At 52.8% G+C, this 21,868-nt stretch overlaps 1 protein-coding gene across 3 annotated transcripts in view; it reads right to left on the bottom strand.

The window, feature by feature from the left end:
- Positions 1-21,868, bottom strand: part of baz (par-3 family cell polarity regulator) — a 227,988-nt gene that overhangs the window by 95,749 nt on the left and 110,371 nt on the right. The window contains exon 1 of one of the 3 annotated variants that reach the window (XM_075681152.1): positions 3,396-7,076. The exons of the other annotated variants lie outside the window; for them this stretch is intronic. Coding sequence (XP_075537267.1) covers positions 3,396-3,518 — 123 coding nt within the window. The 5' untranslated portion in view covers positions 3,519-7,076. Of the gene's footprint in view, positions 1-3,395; positions 7,077-21,868 lie in introns of those variants that run through there. 3 annotated transcript variants of the gene reach the window in all.

Genomic DNA, 21,868 nt, shown 5'->3' with positions numbered 1-21,868 from the left:
GAACTGCACAAACATGACAGGAAGGAAAGTTTCACGATTCGTCAATAACCAGTTAAAGGGACACATACACACACACACTATATATATATTCGTACTTCGGCCGCTGCACCTGTGTAAACGTTATTGAAACCTGCGATGTTCAGTCTTTAAATTACTCTTTATAGAACACAACGCGGTCCCGATGTTTGCCGATGAAAAATTAACTACAGGCTCGAGCAGACGCCATCCGCGCACGGCGCGCCGGTGCGGGAATTTGAAGGCTCGGCGTGCACGCCACACGTGTATCGCGTCTTCTTTCTGCTGTCTCTGAGCAAAACCTCTTCTCGCGATAAGGCTGGCTTTCTTACTGGCACGTTGGAAGGGCAACTTAATGATAGCAAGAGGACTCTGCTAACAGAGTGAACATAGCATCTCTATTAGGCGTCCCCTTAAGGATCATCTCGAATCCTCACAGTATACGCGGCGGTGCAGCGGTGCTTCGCGCGTGCGCCGAGGCCCCTTTCTGTGCTGCCTGTCGTGCATGTAAAAGGAGTGTCGCCGCAACCCGTTCATATGCAGGCGCTGTGAGCGGTCTCAAAAAGTGGCTACGGGGCGCCACGTTCAACCACCTCGACCCGCTATATGGTGATGATGACAACGGCGCCGGGTCCCAGCAGTTCGACGCGCTTGAACGGACCCCGACACGCGCTCCACACCCTCTCTCTCAGCGGTGGTGGTGGTGGTGGTGGCGGTGGTGTGTGTGTGTGTGTGTGTGTGTGTGTGTGTGTGTGTGTGTGTGTGTGTGTGTGTGTGTGTGTGTGTGTGTGTGTGTGTGTGTGTGTGAGAGAGAGAGAGAGAGAGAGAGAGAGAGAGAGAGAGAGAGAGAGAGAGAGAGAGAGAGAGAGAGAGAGAGTTCGCGTCAAGTGCCTTCCCCCCCCGGTCAACGCACGTCTGGGCGGCGAGGCATGTATACGCAGTGCGGCATAGGCCCGGCCGACAGTACCGCTGCATCGGCCGCGCCCGGCTGAGCACAGCGTCGAGCGGCCGGAAGAAGAGCCGTTGCGAATACATCTTCATAATCGGGAAGCGAGCACGCATAACTATGCATGCGACTGATCGCCGGAACCACGTGGTACAAGTTACATCGGCACGCGCCTACGCATACGCGCGCACGCATATCCTGCAAGCTGCAGCAGCGTGCCACGTCCTCGTGTGGTACAGGGACGGCGATTGCGCGGACTCGGTGCGGTCACGGTGCGTCAAGCTACGTTTTGTGACGGGAGAAAAACGGACCAGCGACATTCGCTGCAAATAAGTGAAAACAACGCACACACAAGAAAGACCAAATAAGAGTGGGGGCAGGGACGAGGGGAAGGGAATGGGGGGGGGGGGGGTGTAGAAACGAAAACATACGTCCTCGCGAATAATAATCACCCAAAAAACGCAAGCCTATACAGCTGCCCGCGAGGCACAACTACCATTGCCGCTGGAGCAAAATAAACGCGTGCACGGCGGTGATCTTATCCGCTGACGTGTACGACGCGCGTACGAAAGTGGCTTCTCGCGCCGATGTGCACACAGTCTCGGAGTGAGAAAGGCGGAGGAGAGGAGCGCGTTGGAAGCAGCAGCCCGAGCGATCAACGGACACAGTTACGTGACCAGCGTACGCCACATCGAAATCAGCTCTGGCTGTCTGCATGCTGCCTCTGCTGCGAGAACGAAGGGGGAGCACGAACCCACAGGGTTAGGCACGACGCCATGCCAAGCCAACGCACCGGAAAGCGGAACGAGCAGGAAGCAAGAGGCCGGCGCCACAGTGCAACCTCTCTCTCTGTCTCCCTCTCTCTCTCTGATGCCCCCACCTTCACACATACCCACCCTCTTTATAAGCGGCAGGTCGCGCCAGGGCTTCCCCATACAGCTGTTCACAAGAGGCCCCGCTGATGGCGGTGCATAAAAAGCGCAGCGCCTGATATACGTGTATATGTAATGGAAAAAGGGGCGCCGCACACGGAACCAGGCTTACATAAGCACGCCAGCCGCTTCGCTCTCCGACGAAGAGCGCTCGTAAGCACAAAGTGGGGTTCACATGTTCCGTGGGTTGGTTCCAGTTCGGTGCTAACGAGGGAGGCTTTAAAATAAGATTTAAGACCTCCCTGGTGCTAACAGTTAGTGGTACGAGCTTTAAACAAGCAGCGCTTCCGCTTTAACTTATGCTGAAATGGGGATACAAGGAACTCGTTCGGTGACGTATCTCTGGCGCGCACTAGGCGTTGGCGCTGTAATCGTTTTCTTTTTTTTTTTCTCACTGTCTAAAGACTACTGACCGAAATGCGTTGGTTGCCTATCAAATTGCACGACCCATGGAGCGCATTTCAACCATTGCAGCAGCATGGTGAGCACGCTCCGTGAAAGGGACACCTCGACGACACGCAGAATTAAAACGCGTACGTTATGAGCGGTCACCGCTTTATAATTATCAAGTTGTTGGGGCATAGACAGCTAAGGAGGCACAGGCATAGACAGACAACTTCTTAAAAGCTATGGCTACTTCGGGCGCATTATTTTTGGCAGCCCCTAACGTATACAGGTATCGCGGTGAAAACCAGTTAATTTCTTCGCCATCTGGCAGTGAAGCCTGGAATAGCGTGGTGCACCGAGTCTGTGTACGCGACAAAACGGACTTCATGCTTCAAGTTTCGATTCCAGAACACATTGGCTGCGAGGGATCCTAGAGCTCATTGACCGCTGCATGGCTTGTTTCCTTTAATCTTGAAGACGAGTGAGCTTTAAAAATACCAACTTGGCAGGCGTAAAGCAGGCAATTTAGTGAGGAATAAACCGGACGAAATTGAGTTTATTTATTTATTTGGTTTAGCATTCGGAAAAAAACCCAGGGGATAGATGAAAGGCGCCGTATAGTGGAAGGCTGAGGATGGATCTTGACCCCTAGCTGCTGTCAAAGCTTCGTACACGAACGTCCTTGCATTCTGGCCCCTTCGGAGTGCGCCCGTATACGGGAATGGGACCCGCGACCTCTAGCTCAGCGCCAGGACGCCATATAGCTACTGAACCAGCTGCCACGACAAGTGCATTGACGATACTTATCTCGGAGAGCACAGGCACAAGCTGTTTATAACCTTTCTCGGCGAATGAAATACAAACGAATGATATTCCGTGGGAACGCCGGCGCAAAGTTCCCCACGTATGCGCGCCTATTATCGTTGCATCGCGCACCGTCTGCGATTCCAAACTGCGGTGGCGTGAAGGCAACGAGTTTCGCATTCAAACGGCGTGCTATACGTGCACATTCATAGCGGCCGCGCGCGCGCGCGCGCTAGCGACGTGCCACACGGCGACGTCTCGAGCACGAGCGCGTATATAGCATCTGTAGCAGCAGCAAGCGGAATCCATACCTGAGGAGCGGCTGCGGCTGCGATGCATCCCCTGGCGTGCACCTTGGCCAAATCGTAGCGCTTGGAGCGGCGAGTCAGGCATCCGGCCGCGATCTTCGCGGCCCTGGCCACCAGCTCAGACATGGCTTCGGACGGGTCCCGCACGCTCACCGCATCGCCACCATATCACCACGAAGCGCACCAACACAACACGCACGCACAAAGAGACGCGACTTCGACAAGCGGCCTGTGGGAACGCGGCTCCCTCACTCCGGTTCGCACAGGAGCGCTCGCGGCAGTACAGCAAGAGCCGGCTACCACAATCACAGCGGAGAAGGAGAACAGTGGCGCTAAAGACACAAAACGGGGGGAAAATAAAGGAAAGAAGGGAGAAACGATACCCGGAGGCACAAGGTGACGGAGGCGATCTAGGAGGCGACGGGGTCCGAAGAGGGTTGACGCCCACGCGTGCACTACACACAGGCAGTGCTTCGCTGCTCGCACGGTGTGGCGAGCAAAACTGCGACGCCCGCCGAGCTGCCTCGAGGGATGAAGAGTTCGCGGCGAAGAAGAAGAGCAGGGCAGCGCGACGCCGCACTTGGAGGACAATGAGCGATTTCGCCGTCTCCGCGATGAGCTGTAGCTCCAAGGCGTGGGCTTACCCCTGCAGGCGAAGCACTCGAAGCACACGTGCGATGACGGTTGCGACGACCGCGCGAACAATATAGATCCAGGTCAGACCTTCTAGACAAAGAAGGTCCGATGTCCGTCCAACTTTTCTCGGTCACTCTTGAAGTCGTTTTCGCAGCACGCTCGCACAGAAAAGGTGAGGATCGCTCTCCCCAATTAAAGCCCTCAGTGCCAAGAGAGGTCGCGCCGAGCCAAACGAATAGGAGCTAAGTTCGGAACAGCAGGCCTCACGACAATACACTGTTGAGCGTGAATCAAACGGACTGCGATCAAGTCCGTTCAAGGCGTTCCTCTTCAAGAAGGTGCAACGGCGGGAGAGCGGGGTAATGCGTCCCCAATGGGGTCTTCGAAGCGAAAGAAATCCGCACGGCGTCACCTCACCCCTGTCTCGCCAACCGAGTGGCCACGGAAACGCTCCCGCTCAGCGAGAGGAGCGCGAGCCTGGAAACAGCGAACTTGTCGAGCGCCCGTGGACTCTTGCTCGCACCTGACACCCGCGACGGTATACGCAGTGCGCGAGCGCCGGGCCGGGCTCGGGCAACAGTGGATCGTGTGGCAGCGCGCAGGGCAGTTGGCTAGCGCAAAGAGTACCGTGCATCCGCGACAGACCGGTGAGGCGCGAAGATAGGTATGCGCGACCGCGCGTCGGTGCGTCGTCGCCACACACACGGCGGCGCCCGTAGCGGAACCCGCCCACTTAGGCGGCGGCGGTCGACCGCGCTTATCAATCACACGCCGATGAGGCGGCGGCGGCAGAGAGGAGAGAGAGGACGTCCGTCCAGCCGCCGCCACAGGTCGTCCGTCGTCGACACGTTACGGCTGAAAGCACTGCTCGGCCGAAACCACGCACCGCTGCCGCTGCATGCAGAGAGGGGCCACTTGAAGGGACGGCTAGGTTTTACTTCTTTCTCGCGCAGACAGTTCGACAAGGGAGGCTCCAAGAACGGTAGGTCGTAAGCCGGGAAGGAGGATACGGCACGGAGCGCGCTTCTCTCTCGGCGCTGTCTTCCTTTCTGATCGTCAGTCCGTCCTTCTCTGCAGAGAAGGTGGTGTAGATCGCGTTTCGCGACGACCGCTGCGCTTGGGGATTCTTTTTTTTTTTTTTTCGCCTATAGCCGTCTATTGCTCCACTGAGTACGCCTCTCCGCCCGCTTCCGGTCCGTCGGCCAGGAGTCGGCGACGGCGGCTGCGAACGGGCAATCTATAGCAGTAGAGCTAGACTACGTGCACATACACACACACGGTCGCAAACGGAAGCTTCCAGGAGCGTCTAGTTTTTCTTCTCCCGGTTTCCTCCATCGCGCGAGAAGAGAAAAAAAAAAGACAGCAAAGACCGCCATTCCTCACCGTCTGGCCGTATCGCTACTGCTCTCGTACGGCCTCCTTCCCGAGAGAGGGAGCGCAGAGAACATCATAAGCGGCGGCCGAAGCCGACACCGATCGCCGTCGTATCCGATTCCGGGAAAGGAAGAGTGCGCGTCGCGGTCGATTTTGAACCCGCTGTTGAGCTTACTGCGAGCTCTGTTCCAACTCTGTGCGGGAACTTCTGCCAGCAAAAGGAGTTAAGCACTGGAGAAATGAATGCTGTATAGCGATGACAGAGAGGAGGTTGACAGCTCCCAACAACGCGCGATCGCAGATACGGAGGCGACTGCGTGCATACGCAGAGTTTCGTTCTTGCACTAACGGCTTCAGGATAGCAGGCACGGCGACGCGTACATCTCCTCGGTGCTTCGCAAGCTCTGAGACGACGGTGTCACGGAAGGCAGCGGCAAATCGTTGAGGTACGTCCCCATAGTTTAAGCCTTCACTCGGCCAATGAGTCCGTTGCCAGCGGGTATACGCGCAGACTTGTAAGAAACTTTCGGCATCCGCCGTCACCGCTTCGTCCTATACAGAGCCGAGGCAGGGCGAACCCCAGCGGCTGTGCGCACGCACACAGAAATGGGGCCGCCGTTTCGCTACACCACACTCGACGCGCGAGGGCTGTCAGCTGCTTCGCGGCCGACAAAAAGAAGAAAACAGGTGACGAGCCCGCCAAGCGCAAACAGGCAGATGGGGCGCGTCACGCCGCGCCACTGAAACAGTCCCGACGTCTTCGGTGCAGTGTACACCTGGACGCTGAGGGTTCGATGCCTTTGGCGCGACGCCACTCTTTGCCGCACGTCAAGCGGGGACACGACGACACACACAGCACACGCGGACTCGCGCACGGACAAACGAGCGCCGGTCGCCGCGACAGCAGCAACAGCTCGTGCGCCACCGCGCTGCGCGCAGACGCACACACAACGCGCGTCGAGAGAGGGCGAGCGCTCGCGGGCGTTTTATGCGCGGCGGAAGTCAGCTGGCCTCGGGACGCTGAACGACGACGCTCGGTTCCAACGGCGCAGTCGGTGGCAGTGCCAACATCCGCGCGCCAGGGTGCGTGCGTGTCTGACGCGGGATTAGCTTCTCCCGAGGATGCGCTTCACCCAAAACCGATGGCGACGTCAGCGGCAGCTACTGTCTTCGCCGCGATGTTCAGGTCGCTAGTCACGGAAGACGCCGAATTTACGGGAACGGCAATCAACGCATCCAAGTCAAATGGCCAGACTTCGGTGCACGGCTGAACGGCGGGTAACGGTACTCGGGGAGCCGCGGCTGGGCTACCCAAGCAAAAGGCACACGCTCACACACACACACCAGGAAGGCGCGACCAGCAGGCTGGGCCGGCGGTGCCATCACGGCGCCAGTTCACGCGCGGCGCGCAGTACGCCGGCACGCAGTCGGCCGTGGAAGACGAAGCCCCGGCGGGCATGCGTCCTCGCCGCGGCGTCGGCGGGCGAGAAAGAAGCCCCGCCGACGTCGATCCAGCGGCGGCAGCGAGGAACCAGGTTACTGGAACTAACGACTCGGGCCAGCGGCGCTAGTGGCTCGAGCGAAACAGCGACGAGCAACTCCACCGCCGCCAGCGCGCGCGCTCCACGGCGAAGCGATCCCCTCATCTGGCGCGGCGCGAGCACTCGTCCAACGCTAGCGGCAACGGCGACGTCGACGACGAGGAGGAGGAAAAGGCGCTGCAGAAAAAAACCTGTTGCGCCGAGCAGACACGCCAGGAATGCGCTGAAGGCACGCGCGCCCGCTCTCATACACACGCACGCACAACAGTTATTCTCTCTTTCCATATCTCTCGTTCTCTTTATTATGTTTTTTTCGCGCAGACGGATATAACACCGTACGGCGCGATCGAGCGCATGCACATAGCGGCACCAGACAAGCAGCGTACGCCGGTGCGAGACGTCCATCACACGCAGCCCACGCAGTGCATACCAAAGCCGCCGCCGCCAACGGCCTCGTCCGAAAGAAGCGCGGCCACGGACGGTCCGCTCGAAGCGAACGGGACGGGACAGCAGAGGACACGCTCCCATCGCGCGAAGAGAGGCGGCAGAGGCATGCATCAGATGCGGGGAGGTGCCAGGTGGTCATTCTCCCCTTCGGCCTCGGTATCAAACGAGACGACTGGCCCCCCACGCGTCTATCATGGTATTCTCTCCTCTTCAGCGCAGAGTGATAGAAACCAAAGAAAATCTTGGCGCGCTCTTCGCTGATGGACGCAACGACCTGAAGCGGAAACTGCAGACGGACGACAGCGATGTGCCAGTCGAACGTGCCTGGACGAAGAGTGCGCGAAAGCCACGTACGCTATCACGGCTTCGAAGGCGTCAGTGCATACAGATAACTAGATATAAGCGTCCCGCATTGAGGGAGGACCTGAAAGAAGGACACTGGGTAGCATTGCGCAAAATAAGGTATTGGCATAATGTCGGTATACGCTGGGATTACGCGCTGCCGGAGGCTTTCAGTCGCTCACACGTCACGCCACAGCTCCGGGTTCCCTTTACGGAACACGAAATCTGGAAGAAAGCATCAAGACCAAAAGGGGAACGAAAGGGGCTATAACTCGCGGAAAATTCATATTTGCTAATTAACTACACGGTATACGCTATGCATATAAATATCTATACGTTGTGCGCATGTAAACACGCACGAGATAAACACATGCGATTGTATCTCAGAGAGAGAGAGAGAGAGAGAGAGAGAGAGAGAAACGAATGCAGGGAGGCTAACCAGAGGGCGCAGTTATACGACCGGTTTGTATAAAATATATATAGGGCGATTCAGAAGGTATTTGCTCCTATATTTTATTAGCCAAAATAAGGTATATACAGGTAATTACAGATATACGTACTATGCTACGGACCTTACACTAACCTCTCAATTGTACGAACGTCGGTTTAACGAATATTTCAGAATAACGAACCTTTAGAAAATCACCGGCGGCTTTCCTATGCATTCTATGCAAAAATGTTTCAGTTAAACGAATTTCTGAACAGTGAATATTTCACTTGAACGAACTTGATCAGTGGACACGGGTTCACTTTCGAAATCAGTTCAACGAAGTTTTCCGATGCCCGCCGCCCACAAATCACCCCTGCAGCGGTGGCTATGTGCAGTGTGACAGTGAGCTCGTTACCCGTGCTGAACCATCAGGTTTCGAAATTGTTTCCAGTGTTCGTCCCAAAGAAGAAGAGTGCGACAAGGAAGATGCAATGTCAGAGGAAGATTCAAATTTTGCAATTTTAGCCGAGGCTGTAGGATGCCCTGGACAGTTGCGAGACTCCGAGGATTTTGTGCCAGGATATATATATATATATATATATATATATATATATATATATATTTCAAAATGAGATAGGCAGCGACGTAACTGTTACGCGCTTCGTATATACTGGTGTACATAACTCCATAACTTGCGTTTCACATTGTTGACTCGATGTCTGCTGTGCCTCACGCTGTTCCATGTTCTAGTGAATATTCAGTTTAGGGAACTATTTCCTTGGGTCCTTTGAAGCTCACTCAAGTGAGAGCTCACTGTGTTTTTTCACATAGTCCCCACACCGGTTCAGACATTTGCCCCATCGCAGCACTAAATTTGAGGTGCCCCTGTGGTAGAATCCGTCAGGCTGACTGTGGAACCACCGTCGGACTGCTTACTTGGCTTCATCGTTGCACGTGAATCGCTGTCCACCACCTCCCACTTCTCAAAGCGAGACACCTTTCACTGTACATGGGCTGCACTTCCTTGTGGATTTCTATGGGCGTTCGCCCCTTGCTCCATAGAAAACAAATTCGCACTTCGTTGCTCGTACGCCGTGGACGTGTGAAACACAACCGTCATCTTCAACAACTGAGAGCAGCGCCGTACTGCGGAAATACCGACAGATAAGGGTAGTCCGGTCCAAGAAAGGTCCACCGCTGGGAATGCACTTCACATTTGGCTAAAAAAAAGAAATAGGGACAAAGACTTTCTGATTCGCCCTCGTAGTTATGCGCTTAGCACAATTCGCCAATTCGACGTGCGTATCAAGACGGTTGTTCACAAAATGCATGTTATAAACTAAGCAAAGAGTGTCACGTGAAGAGACAGCGCGACTCGCACTGAATATTTACTTCTTTATTTTTGCGATAGCAATTATATGAACACTTCAGGCGCATTTTTGCTATTGCCGTCGACGTGATGTTCCGTATAAAGTCCAAGGGCGAGAACACCGTCGCCGCGCGCCGCATAGTGTGAGTGAAAGCACGCGAAGGGAGCCGAGGATCGCGGCTCAATTTGGCACGTGCAAAGGAGGAAAGCGGAGAGCAAACGCGCCGTCTTCCGTCGCGCGAAAGGCCGTAGGGGGGGGGGGGGGGGCGGCGGCGTTGGGCTCCGGCAGCAACTGTGACAGGACGACCGCGGCTCATCGCGAGCGAGAGGGAGGGAAGTGGGGAGGCAGCGCGGAAGGAAGGGAGAAGGGGGGGGGGGGCTTCTAGTCCTCTAGCAACTGCGTATATTTTGCGCATCGCCGCTTGAAAGCGAACTGCAGACCGCTCGTTTTGAGCGTGCTTTTTCTCACCGCTGTTTTGGGTTCAAGCAATGGACAACACGAAGGTCACTTCGCTCGCTGCTGCCGCCGCGCTTGCAACGGTAGGGTTTTGACAGCGAGTGCCCGCAGTTATCGAGTCTGATGTGTTCATGCCTGCCTGTGCGGGCTAACACCATGCTTGTTAATTCAGTCTGTAATTAAGTGAATGTTTCCAAGTTTATACGGCCGATAAAACTAAAATTCTTACTTCGTATAGCTAGCTGTCTACTAATTCGCTATCGCAATCGATGCTTCGCCTTTTGGGGCAAAATTCAGAATTCTTTTTCTTCTAGAAACCAGGTGGCGATTGCCGCAGCGGCCAGCTCACGTGTCCAGCGCGACGTGGTTGCTGCCGGCGTGCCTGAATCTGCCAGCGGCGCTATATAAGGCTGCATGCAGGCGTCCAGAGGGACTGCATGCAAGAAGACAGGCAGGTGCTTGGATAAATGAAAGACCGAGACAAGCACGCCCGTTCTAGGGTCGACGACCTCGAGCTACGACGCAGGTCAAGTGGGAGGCGACGGAAAGAGGCCCGCTGGCCCAGAGCGGTGCGCCGCGCTCCGTCCGCGCCCGCCGCAGGTCAAACAGTTATCGACACCGTTTCGCAGCGTGCTGCTCGGGAGAGCATGCACATACTGCAAGCCGCCGACGGCGACTATACGAAGAGCGAGTGCAGCCGTACAGTGCGACTGTGCCATCTACGCGCGGCTGCTGTCAAAAGTTCAAGCGCCCCTTTAGGCGCCTGTCACGTATATGCATGAATGGGCGAGACAGCGCGCTGCGTCTGCCGCACTTCTCTGAGAATCACCCCCACCCGATTCAATATTTTCGTACGCCGCTCTCCATTTGAGAACGGGTATGCGTGCGATTAACTCACCGTGGAGTTTAATTTCCCAAGCCGTAGCAGGGCCGGGGAGGGGCCATGGATAAATTTGACTACACTACACGACTTCACTTCTGCTCGGCTGCAGAACGCCACGGACACTGATAAATCGCGGCGGCTTGTGTTATTTTCATAAGGAGACCCATTCTCTAAACAATGACTGCAGTACATTTACGTCGCTTCAGTCGAAAGCTGCTCCTGTCATGCTAGAATGCAGAGCCGACATTGCGACACCCCGAGCACGATCCACGCTTTGCGCCACTGTAGAAGGGGCGGCTTGCTCGAAACTTCAATAATGCGTCCCGCGAATAAAAATGTGCCGAGACGGTGCTGCCAACCGAGTCACAGTGTAATAAGCTTTAATTTCTTACTCGGCGGATGTTTCGTATACCGCTGCATTTAGTTAACCATGCAGTATACCATGCAGTCGCGAACACCAGTATATAAACGAAAGGCCAGGGGAAAGCGTACACGCATGTCAACTTAGTAGCCTCTGCGGTCTGCGTGGTCAGCGTACAGCGACAAACCAAGGAAGAAGGCGAGACGCTCGGGAAAACAAAGAGCATGAGAGACTTCAACCCTGACTGACCTATAGGGTGCCCCGTTGCACGCGCGCCCAGAGCGCGCGCATCAAGGCAGAGCATGTTGACTGACCGATCCCACCCATCAGCGACTAATATATATATATATATATATATAAACGCCGACGATTGGTGCGGCCGCTGCCCAAACGAGCACGAGAAGGAGAATAAGGGCAATGACCGGGAAACGCAAAGAGTATAGGCCATAAAAATAAGTAACCATAGTTGCTACGAGGACAACCGAAGAGGAAAAAAAAAAGAAGTAACACACCCGGAGGCGTTGCCTCCGCAGCGGTGATTGTCATTATACGAGGAGCCCCTGTATATGTAGGTCGGGACTCGTTGGCACAGCGAGTGCTTGAGTATAGGCACTGCAGTCAGCTTGAGTGGACGCCGCTGGCACCAGGGCGAATCGCTTCAAGGGCGGCAGCACCGTCTGCCTTCACACCACAGAAGAATCGCCGCAACCTTGCGTAACAGCCTGGATGCAACGCCGTTCTGCTCGTCGCCGCCCGGAGGACGCAGCCGCGCAGCATGATCGTGCTGCACGGCCGCGGTTTATTTAGGCATATAGTACATCTCCAAGTTCCACATAGGATGGGCTCAAACGAAGCAAGGCAGGGGTATAATGGGAGATCACTGGGAGAAGCACTCGTTCTGCAGTGAACATAAAACGTGATAATGATGATGATGTGAAACGAGAGAGACTGATGAAGAGGAGATGACCACCCGGCTATATATAGTTTCTGTAAAGGGTGCCCAAGCTGCTGCAGGCACGCGATAGTTAACATCACTTACAGGCTCGTGTAAAGAGCCTGAAACAGTGGAGCGCAGTCCCCAATATGTCTGTGAACGGCATGGCATCGACCTCTTTGTTAGCGCAAGTTGCCAGCAGGCCGTTGAGCGAGGAAGTGCTAGGTGGGCCTCTGGCAAGACATTATATCAACTAAGCGAGCCATCAAGGTATTCTTAGACTGATCGATTTATTTATTTATTGATTTATTTGACACATGGCTAGATTCAAGGTTGTGAATGGGCCCTCCAGACTCGGACATGTATATAGTCACGTCCTACGTATACTGTCTACCTTCTTAATCGCTTCTCAGTACCCTGCTTCAAAGCGATATCTTTCTCCATGTATACTTCGCACACTTTCGATGGTTATGGATGAACGGCAGTCTCGCAGGATAAATTGGAGAGAGTAGCAAGATAACGATTAAACGTGGCGACGGGTAGAGATATTTGGCAAGCTAAAGATTGAAAAAAAGGGAGCTAGGCAAAAAGATACCTGTTGTAGCGATGACAAATGGTGCGCACGGCTTTCTTCTAGACAAATTAAATTTTGTCGCTATAAAACTTTTCCAGTGGATTCCGTACAGCCGAGCCATAAACGAGTACAGGACGAATGGGAGCTTTATACGTGAGGAGTCTCGTGTTAAGAAGGGTCGAACGTATGGTATAGTTGCAGATAGCCTAGATTTTTAAGCAAGCGGTTGCACAGCTGTTACACGTGATGATACCAAGACATAAACTTCGATAAAAGAATACTGCGTTAAGAACAACCGAAATAACAATGTGAAAGGGAGAGGCCAGTGGGTTTCTGCACAGGACTCTTGCTTCCATCGGTGTGCGAGGATAACCCTCTCTGGGCTGTATAAAGCAGTCGTGCTGCCGCTGCCCTTAGTGCTTATAAGCCGGTGCTTACGTAACGTTCGCAACAGTCCAGGGGGCATCATGGCAACGCCCAGAAATCTATCGTTGGAAAGATGGTTGAAATCTCGGGACGCGCGACTTCGTCCACAGCTGTGACGAGACGTGATCACGTGCCGCGCCTACACCCCCCCCCCACTCCCTCTCGCCTCCCCCCATCGTTGACACACGGGAATTTCGAACGTACCACACACGCACGGGCGCACTGCCCATGGCGTCACTTCGCGAGGCGACAGGGACGTACGGTGCCAACGAGAGGAACATGACAACAGCCACGCCCAACGCATTGCCTCATAATCCTCGCGGGAGAAAAAAAAAAAAAAAAAAGAGCATGAGAAGAACACGACAAACCCACCGTAGGTGCGCGCCATTTGAAAAACAACGAACGGGCCTATTGTGAAGCTCTGGCGATTATGCATTTCCGTGTGCGGCGCAGTTCGAAGCCGCAGACCCGCGCCCGGCCTTCTCTCGCGTGGCCTTCGAAAGATGGCCCCAGCGCCTTTCTTTTAAGGCGTTTGAGGAGCAAGCTGCCAAAGCGCTTCTTCGAAGAACGCGTCGAAGGTGTGCCGATGAAATCAATGAGTAGAATGCGAGAGACAGAGGCGTCACGCGGCGAGTACACGCCCGACCACGTGATACGCCATCTGTTTTAAACGATGGCAGCAGGACGGGAGGGGCTCTTGTTGGGTAATTTGTGATAGCCACTGCAGTGCTTCAGGAGCGGAAGGCGAAACGAAATTCTCAACAAGTACAATTTAACAGTACGTGTGCGTGTGTTTGTGGAGTGTCTACGCGCTGTGCACTAGTTAGAGAACACACGCCGTCGCAATTAACAGTACTTATGCGCATATAAGCTTACGCGTGCTGGCGTTTCTTTCTGCAACAACAAAAGAGGAAACGCAAGGAAGCGAATTTAGTAAAATGTCCGGAAATGCTGAACGACTCCCTATAACCTCCATTACTGGGCTGCAAGGAATGCAGAGAACGCGGTAATAAATGTAACCGAAGTGGTAATAAATGTATTATAAATACATACCTTTCTGACCGCACCGCAAAAATAGTGACTGACATCATGGATTAGGTTTACATCCACGCGTAAAATAATAATCTACAGGACTTAATTACATATCTCAGCTGTAATTTAAGTGATTATGGAATGCTAATCAGGTAGACCATATCGTACAATCGTCATTCCTAACCAGTGCTGATCGATTGATTGATTGATTGATTGATTGATTGATTGATTGATTGATTGATTGATTGATTGATTGATTGATTGAGGTTTTATGGCGCAAAGGCCAATTCTGGCCAATGAGCGCCGGCCACCTGAACAGTGTAGGGCATTTCTCGACGAGTCATCGGCATTCCCGTAAATTTGTACAAAAGGATATGTCAACTGCAAAGGTTCTGCACAAGCATCTGCTAGCTGGAAATCAAACGACTCTATACTTTTCAGATTGGCCTGGCCAAATTGACTTACTGACGAGTGACATAATTGCCGCAGAAATCGCGCGCACAGAAGGTAAAAGAAACAACTGTCAGATCAGCAGGAACCAATTAGGCCGAGAGCAAGCTTTCTATTGAAATTAGCTTAATTATCGCTCGGAGTCATCTGAATGCGCCGATAATCTCCCACAAACTGCCCTGCCGGTCCAGCATACACACTGGACAAAGCGGTCGGGGAACTTTAGCGTTAGCAATTGTCGATGTTACGTCAAAACACCCTGCTTTTTCTGGATACGTAGTGTCAGCCGCAATAAGGATGACATCGTGGGCCTCGTATCCTGGAATGAGCGAAGCGTTAACGGGACATGACATCCAATTTTCGAGCTTGAGAGAGAGCGTGAAAGAAAAACGAAGTAAAGGCAGGGAGGTTAACTACAGGAAATGTCTCCGATTTTCTACCCGACACTGGGGAAGGGAGAAAGGCGTGCGAGAGATGGAGGGAAAAAAACAACAACGACACAGTACTGTATTTGTGGGCGTTGTCACACAGTATGCGAAGGCGCCATATATACGTACACAGTGTCAACTTGCAGCTTGAATTATGCACTGCATGTTAAGCGGTACGCGTCCCACAGCAAGATGGCAAAACGCGAATGCGTTCGGTGCGGTAGAAAAATTTGTATTTGAGTATTTAAATATGGCAGTTAAACCGCACAACAGTCTATAGCAACACTAACTGGTAACGAAAAAACTTGCACCCCAAGCCGTACCTGCGGGGAGGCAAGTGCATATATGCGTCTTATGATATGACTAATAGAAACCGGGCCCCTCAAAAATTACCCTTTTCCTTGTACATACATACATACGTACATACGTACATACGTACGTACGTACGTACATACATACATACATACATACATACATACATACATACATACATACATACATACATACATACGCATATACTGTCGTATTACGGCCCCCTCACGAACAATACGAAGGCTTAGACAGCGGCCATACGGTGCACATAAACACAACGGTCACACGGACACAAACACCGACAACTAAGACGGGTGACGTCAGAAACGGGATTCCCTCGTCCCGCTCAACGCCGATTCGACTTCCCGCATACGCGCATACCAGCGCCATTACAAGGAGCTCACCTCCAGGAGTGAGCGTTATTCAGCGCCCGCCCGGAACGACCACACGCGGCCTCCTGTCGTGACACGCTCGTTCACGATGCGTGCCGATCATCTTCCAGCCTCGCTAAGTGAATTCTTTACTGCGGGGAGGCACAGAAAAAATGCAGATGGCACAGCGCGCAAGCACGCACTATAAACGGTCCTTCATGTAGCCACACGGCTGCGACCGAGCGTCGCATCATTCACATGTAATGTTGCATAAAGGCACGGGGACGAGCAATTTAGACTCGGATGGGTGAGTGAAAGCTATAGGATTAGCGAGGTGATAACTTTACTCGGGAAGAATAATGGGACGGTAGAAAGAGACTATTGAGCCACGTTTATTTGGTGTGGTTACGCCGTAATCTCGCTGCGCAGTTTATGAACCACACACAATAAAATGTGTACACAGAACGTCGCACAGCCCCACCCGCACAGTGCACGTATTATAGGTTTTGATTAATATTGCTCTCGATCGACTAAGAAACGAAGTCGACGAGGCGAGCGTGCAACAGCCGCTTACTGATGATGTGCACACGACGCGAAACAATTAATAATGCGAAATCTATAAGTGGTCCGTTGCAATGGCTCATACCCGAATAGGCAGCGTCTATTTCAGTGAGACAAAAAATATCCTCATCGATAGCCGTAGCCATCGCCATGGCAGACCCCTCATTTACTCATGTCCTCACGGACTCGCGTGCCGCAATTCGGGCCTACGAAAGCGGCAACGTATGTAAAGAAGTGGCACACATACTACTAGGGAGCTCAAAGGAGAGCAAACGACGCCTCTCCTGGTTCCCCGCTCACATGGGGAAAGACATTCACCCGCGGAAACCAAACCTCAATGAAACGGCCCACGACCGTGCGCGAGAACTTGCCCGCCGCGACGGTCCTACGGCCTCAGAGGGGCTGGACATTCAGTTTAATGACCCGCTACTCACTTATCACGAAATCACCTCATACTATCGAAAAGGCAGAATGAAATATCCGCTCCCGCACTCCAAACTCGAACGCGCGCAGGCGGCCGCGTTTCGAATGCTACAAACGGACTCGTATCCTTCACGAGGCCTACTGAGCCACTATAACTCAGACATCCCGGCAAATTGCCCAGACTGCCAAGAACTCTATTGCTCACTCTCGCACATGCTATGGCAATGTACCGCGTTACCAAAGGGCCCTCTCTCTAGTGAGCCCGAATGGGAAGAAGCCCTCAAAAGCCCGGACCTCAAACTCCAGCTCAAGGCCGTCCAGAGGGCCCAAGAACTGGCGGAGCGTCACCACGTTCCCGTCCCGACTTGGGCGTCGCCTACGGTTTCGGCCCGAGGAGCTCCCCGCATGGGATCTCTAACGGCTTAAAACTCCTCAGGACCTCACTGAAGTTCTTGACTGACTGACTGACAGGAATGGCTCATACCCCCGTAAGCAAGCAAGGATGCAATGGCTGATTATGAATGAAGAAGCGAAAGAACGAAAAAAAAGACGGAAAGGAAGACAGAACGAAAGAAAGAATGACGGAAAGGAAGACAGAATGAAAGAAAGAACGAAAGAACCTCTAGGGAGTGCATTTGGTGCTCGCATGGGTCATTGAGGAGGTCGACCTAGAGTGCAATACGGTTACTTCCCACCTCGGCTCGTTATGTCTTGCAAGAACTTAATGAACTACCACGTGTGCAAGCAGGTTTTAGCCTTCACGTGTTACAGGAGTGTAACATGCTGCCGTTTTTTTTATTATTATTTGATTTGAAAACGTATATAGACTTGAGAGGAAAGGGAAAGCGAGGAACAGGCTGGCAACTGCCACCGGAAGGTGCACAACGCCTACTTATACTCTTAAGGCAGGTGGAGACAAAATCACAGAAATGGAAGATAGCACGAAGGGGAGGAAAGAAGAAAGAAAGGGCAAAGTGACAAATCTCAAACGATGAAGCAGCACACGCAGTACAGGTCAAGGACAGTATAGGGCCGGTCACTGCAGCGAATACGGAAACTACACGGACAATATCTTCAGCGTCAGAAGCTAAAATATGAGAGAAGACCGGTTGCCAATCGCGCATACAAAGTCCTGCGTTACTTAAAGCTGGAACCGCATGGCGTTGCGGCGTCGGCCAGTGGACAAGCGTGACAGCCACGTTTCTTGCCCACACCGCAGGACATGACACCAGCGCACTAGCGCGGGCTTAGTGAAAAACTACTGTGACGTTATTTCGGACGGTATACAAATTTATCCGATGCCTCGGCGCATTGAACTACACGAAACCGTCGGCGTAAAGTGCGCCTTTCGCGTTAGCCAACAGTAGAGCATTATTTACTTATGTCTTGTTTGTGTGGGTTTGTGTGTGTTTTTTTTATTTCGCTCTGACAATTTGTGCTCACGCACTCGCCTGCACGGCACGTGGTACGCTACGCAGTGGGCACGCTGCTGCAGCCCTTTGGAGGGCGCTCCAAATGCGAAAACGGCGCAGATGAGAGCAGCCAGAGGCGAGAAGCAGGGTTTCTTTTCTTTTTTTTCCGTAGGCACAAAGGCTTCACCCACTTTCGGTCAGCGCGCTCCATACGCACGCACCAAGAAAGAGCATCAAGAGACAACCGAGGCCCGCTGCCTTTCCCAACCGTTTCCAATTCATTACCGCCGCCGCCGCCGTCTACCGCGGCTGTCTCGGCGGGCGTATACGGAGTGCGTGTATGCGCCGCGCCAGCGCCTCCGGCAAAGCCGTCGTCTGTTCCCAGTCCGCCGCCGATACTTATCGAGGTTTGGAGAACAGGCGCAACGGCCGGGCCTCCCACATCATTTTTTTGTTTGTTTGCTTGTTTATACCGTACACCCAGTGTCTACACATCTCGAAGGCGCCGAGGGCATAACAAACGAACGTACATCGCGCAGACGAACGGCTGGGGGAACAGACACAATGAAATGCATATCGGTCCGCCGGCATTGTCCCAGACATCACCCCCACCCCCCCTTCTATCCAACTACTGCGACTGCTGCTCAACGACAGTGTGTAGCATATATCTGCGGCTGTGCATCTAGGCTGCGCGTGTCGCCCGCGCCATCCCGCACGCGGCGGGCGCCCTGGATGCACGTCGCAATCGCGATGCCGCGACGGAAGCCGGGGGCCGTCCGATTCAAAGCCGTGCTTTTTTTTTTTTTTTTTCCTTTCCCCACGTTTGCGAAACACACAGCTTCGCCCATCGGGAGGCGAATCCGATCGCCTAGAGCGCGCAAGGCTTCACCGAGACGCACGCGCACACTGCGGTGCGCGTCTCGTCACAGCAGGAGCGGGGCGAAAGTCGAATTTGCGAGGAGTTTGAGATGCACCAGGGCGCCTCGGTAACGAGGCCGCTTCTCTGTCTCCGTCCTGAATAGAGACATCGTCTGTTGCGTCTGTCTACTAAGTGGGACGTGAAGATGATTTTGTTGTCACTCGGATAGAGATCAACTCGAAAGACACAACGGCGTTGTCGAGCAGCGCACGTATTCAGCATTAACGTATATACGTGGTATAGTGCGAACCGAATTCACGAACCTTTTCGTTCGTAACTTTGCTATTGGCCGGCCGCCTTCGCTGATAATATGTACAGCACCAAGATTGGCAGGAATGTGCTCTTACGAATAACTCTAGCGTCTATGAGAGCTTTTTTGTGAATACAGGACCAGATGCTGAACAAAAAGAAAGAAGAAGAAATTGCGCACTTGTTTCTCACTGTCACGACGGAAAAGGACTGCAACACATTACTTGCTATACAAGGAATTCAAGAACGTGTATACAAAAGCAAGGCCCGTGGACATAAGACATCGTCATTTACAACGGTCACACGGCGTGGTGCCTCAACTGACAAGCAAGAAAGCCTACTGCATGACTTCACTGCACGACAGTTAGCGCGCAAATAGTATAACTGAAAACGCACAGGCACATTTTCAATGTTTCCCATTTAAATTGGCAGAGCAAGTCAAAAGCGTGTTGTTTGGAACACAAAATGTGTCCGTAAGTTGTTAGCTGGTACAACTGCTGTAGCCACGCAGAAAAAGTAAACAAAGAAGAAACTAAACTGCTCGTAAGGCAGCATAAGAACGCCGACTATTTGCGTGCAACGTGTGCCTGAAAACAAGATCACCGCCCAAGCACTCCGAACAGATGGTTAACCAGCGAAGCTGAAACATGCGGCCCCGGTGTTTATCCCCGGGTTAATCCCGACTGTTCATTAAACGACGGCTTGGTAGGCTGCTGGATCCTTGGTACGCAGTTGCTGCTTGCGTTCGGCTGCACGACCCTGTTCTTGCGCCCGGCTGCAGCATCGGTACGGCCTAGACGAGTTCGTTCCTGGTTCTGGTCGCGGCTTTGCTGATTGAGAGCTGCCTGCTCCTAAGGAGCACTGATGACGCATGGCCTACCCATTTCGGAGCCGGAGAGAAACTGCTGCGAGCCCGTTCGGCTGCGACGGAGATCAACAACGTCACTACTGGCGCAGCCAATCGCGCGCCTTTCTATTTTTTTTTTCGGGCACGCGCACGGGGTTTTCGGCGTACAGGCGACAGACGGACTGACCAATCGGCTAGCTATACACAGCTTCGCTGCAATACGTCACGTTGCACCGTCGGTCCGGTGCGTTTTGCTTGATTCTCCCTAACAAAGGCTCTCCAGAGATGACATGCAGCATATTTCACGCTCTGAACAATGCCTTATACGCAGTATTAATAAACTAAACGCTCGCTAATATTAACTTTTAGATAAAACGTATACATCATCGAATGCAAGCAGTGAACAGTGCCAAATTATGTACTTTGAGGTTTAAAGAACGAGCATCGAGCTTAGCAGCAGGAAAGCATTCCGGAAGAGCTCTGCAGGCCTGTAGTATCAACCTATAAAGCTAAACCATCTTGAAGGTAGTCAGTCGGCAAGGACTGCGACATACCAAGCTCCAAATAGACATGTTGAAAGCTGCGCAAAGTAATTAAGATTAGGAGCTAAAGCGCCTCGCTGCTGTGCAAAACAGACCATCGTACAGCTAAATTACCATCACGGTTTCACAGATGCTATCCAGAGGAAAACGTCGAAAGCAAGGGGAAAGGCGCTTGCGGAAGCAGTGGTGCTTGGCATAGCTGTCAAACGATGACACTCTTCTCGTTTCTCTTTATTTTCTTTGCTGCAGGCTTACAACTGTCAAGAAAGCAGCGCATAGCAGCGGCGCTATCTTTGACACAGTACACACACAAGTCCCGTTATCCACATACTATAGGGGGCGGCAATCGGTGGGCAAACTTAGCAAACACGGATATCTCGACGACGGGATGTAGTGACGACATTATGGCGCCTCTCTGGTCCGCTTCAACGGAAATTTCGCAATGTATAACTTAGCGGCGTTGCGACTTACCGATATTACCGAGAAGCCGCGTTCGTCGATAACTGAACATGTCGCAGCATTACTTGCGTCATGGAGAGAACGGAAAAGAACCAGTTACTTCTTTTTTCTTTCCTTCTATATAATTTCACTCACAACTCCCCGTCAGACTTCAGAGTTCACGCGCAGTAGACGAGGAGCAAACGAGCCACGTTAGCCGATCGGAAGGTTGCACGTACAGAACGCGTGGTCTCCAAGCCGAATCACAAATAGGATCTTTCAATACTAACACCCCTAGGATTACACGCTCCAAGGCCATTCAATGCGGATGTGAAGTACGCCTACCGCTGGTAACTAGGAATCAGAATTTCTACGGAGCATAACGATATGCTTTTAAGAACGCCGCCCTCTACCGCTCTATAGTGTACGCGCCTTGTTAGTGCTCGTCTCGCTTTCTCTCTTTCTCCCCCTTCCACTCTTTCTCTTTTTATTCCCCTTAACCCTTCCCCCCGTGCAGGGTAGCCAACCGGGACTACCTCTAATTAACCTCCCTGCCTTCCTCTGTATTCTCTCTCCCTCTCTCTCTCTACTGCATTTTGACGTTAAAAATTATTTTAAAGAACCATAAATGAAAGTTCAAGAAGAGAGAGAGAGAGAAAACTGGAGTTTTAAGCGCCAAAATCAAGATCTGAATATGAGCACGCCGTAGACTCCGGGT

The sequence above is a fragment of the Dermacentor variabilis genome, chromosome 2, assembly GCF_050947875.1.
Source record: "Dermacentor variabilis isolate Ectoservices chromosome 2, ASM5094787v1, whole genome shotgun sequence".
NCBI classification, from domain to species: Eukaryota; Metazoa; Arthropoda; class Arachnida; order Ixodida; family Ixodidae; genus Dermacentor; species Dermacentor variabilis.
The sequence above is the reverse complement of the archived record's forward strand: the minus strand, read 5'-3'. Positions and strand labels throughout refer to the sequence as shown.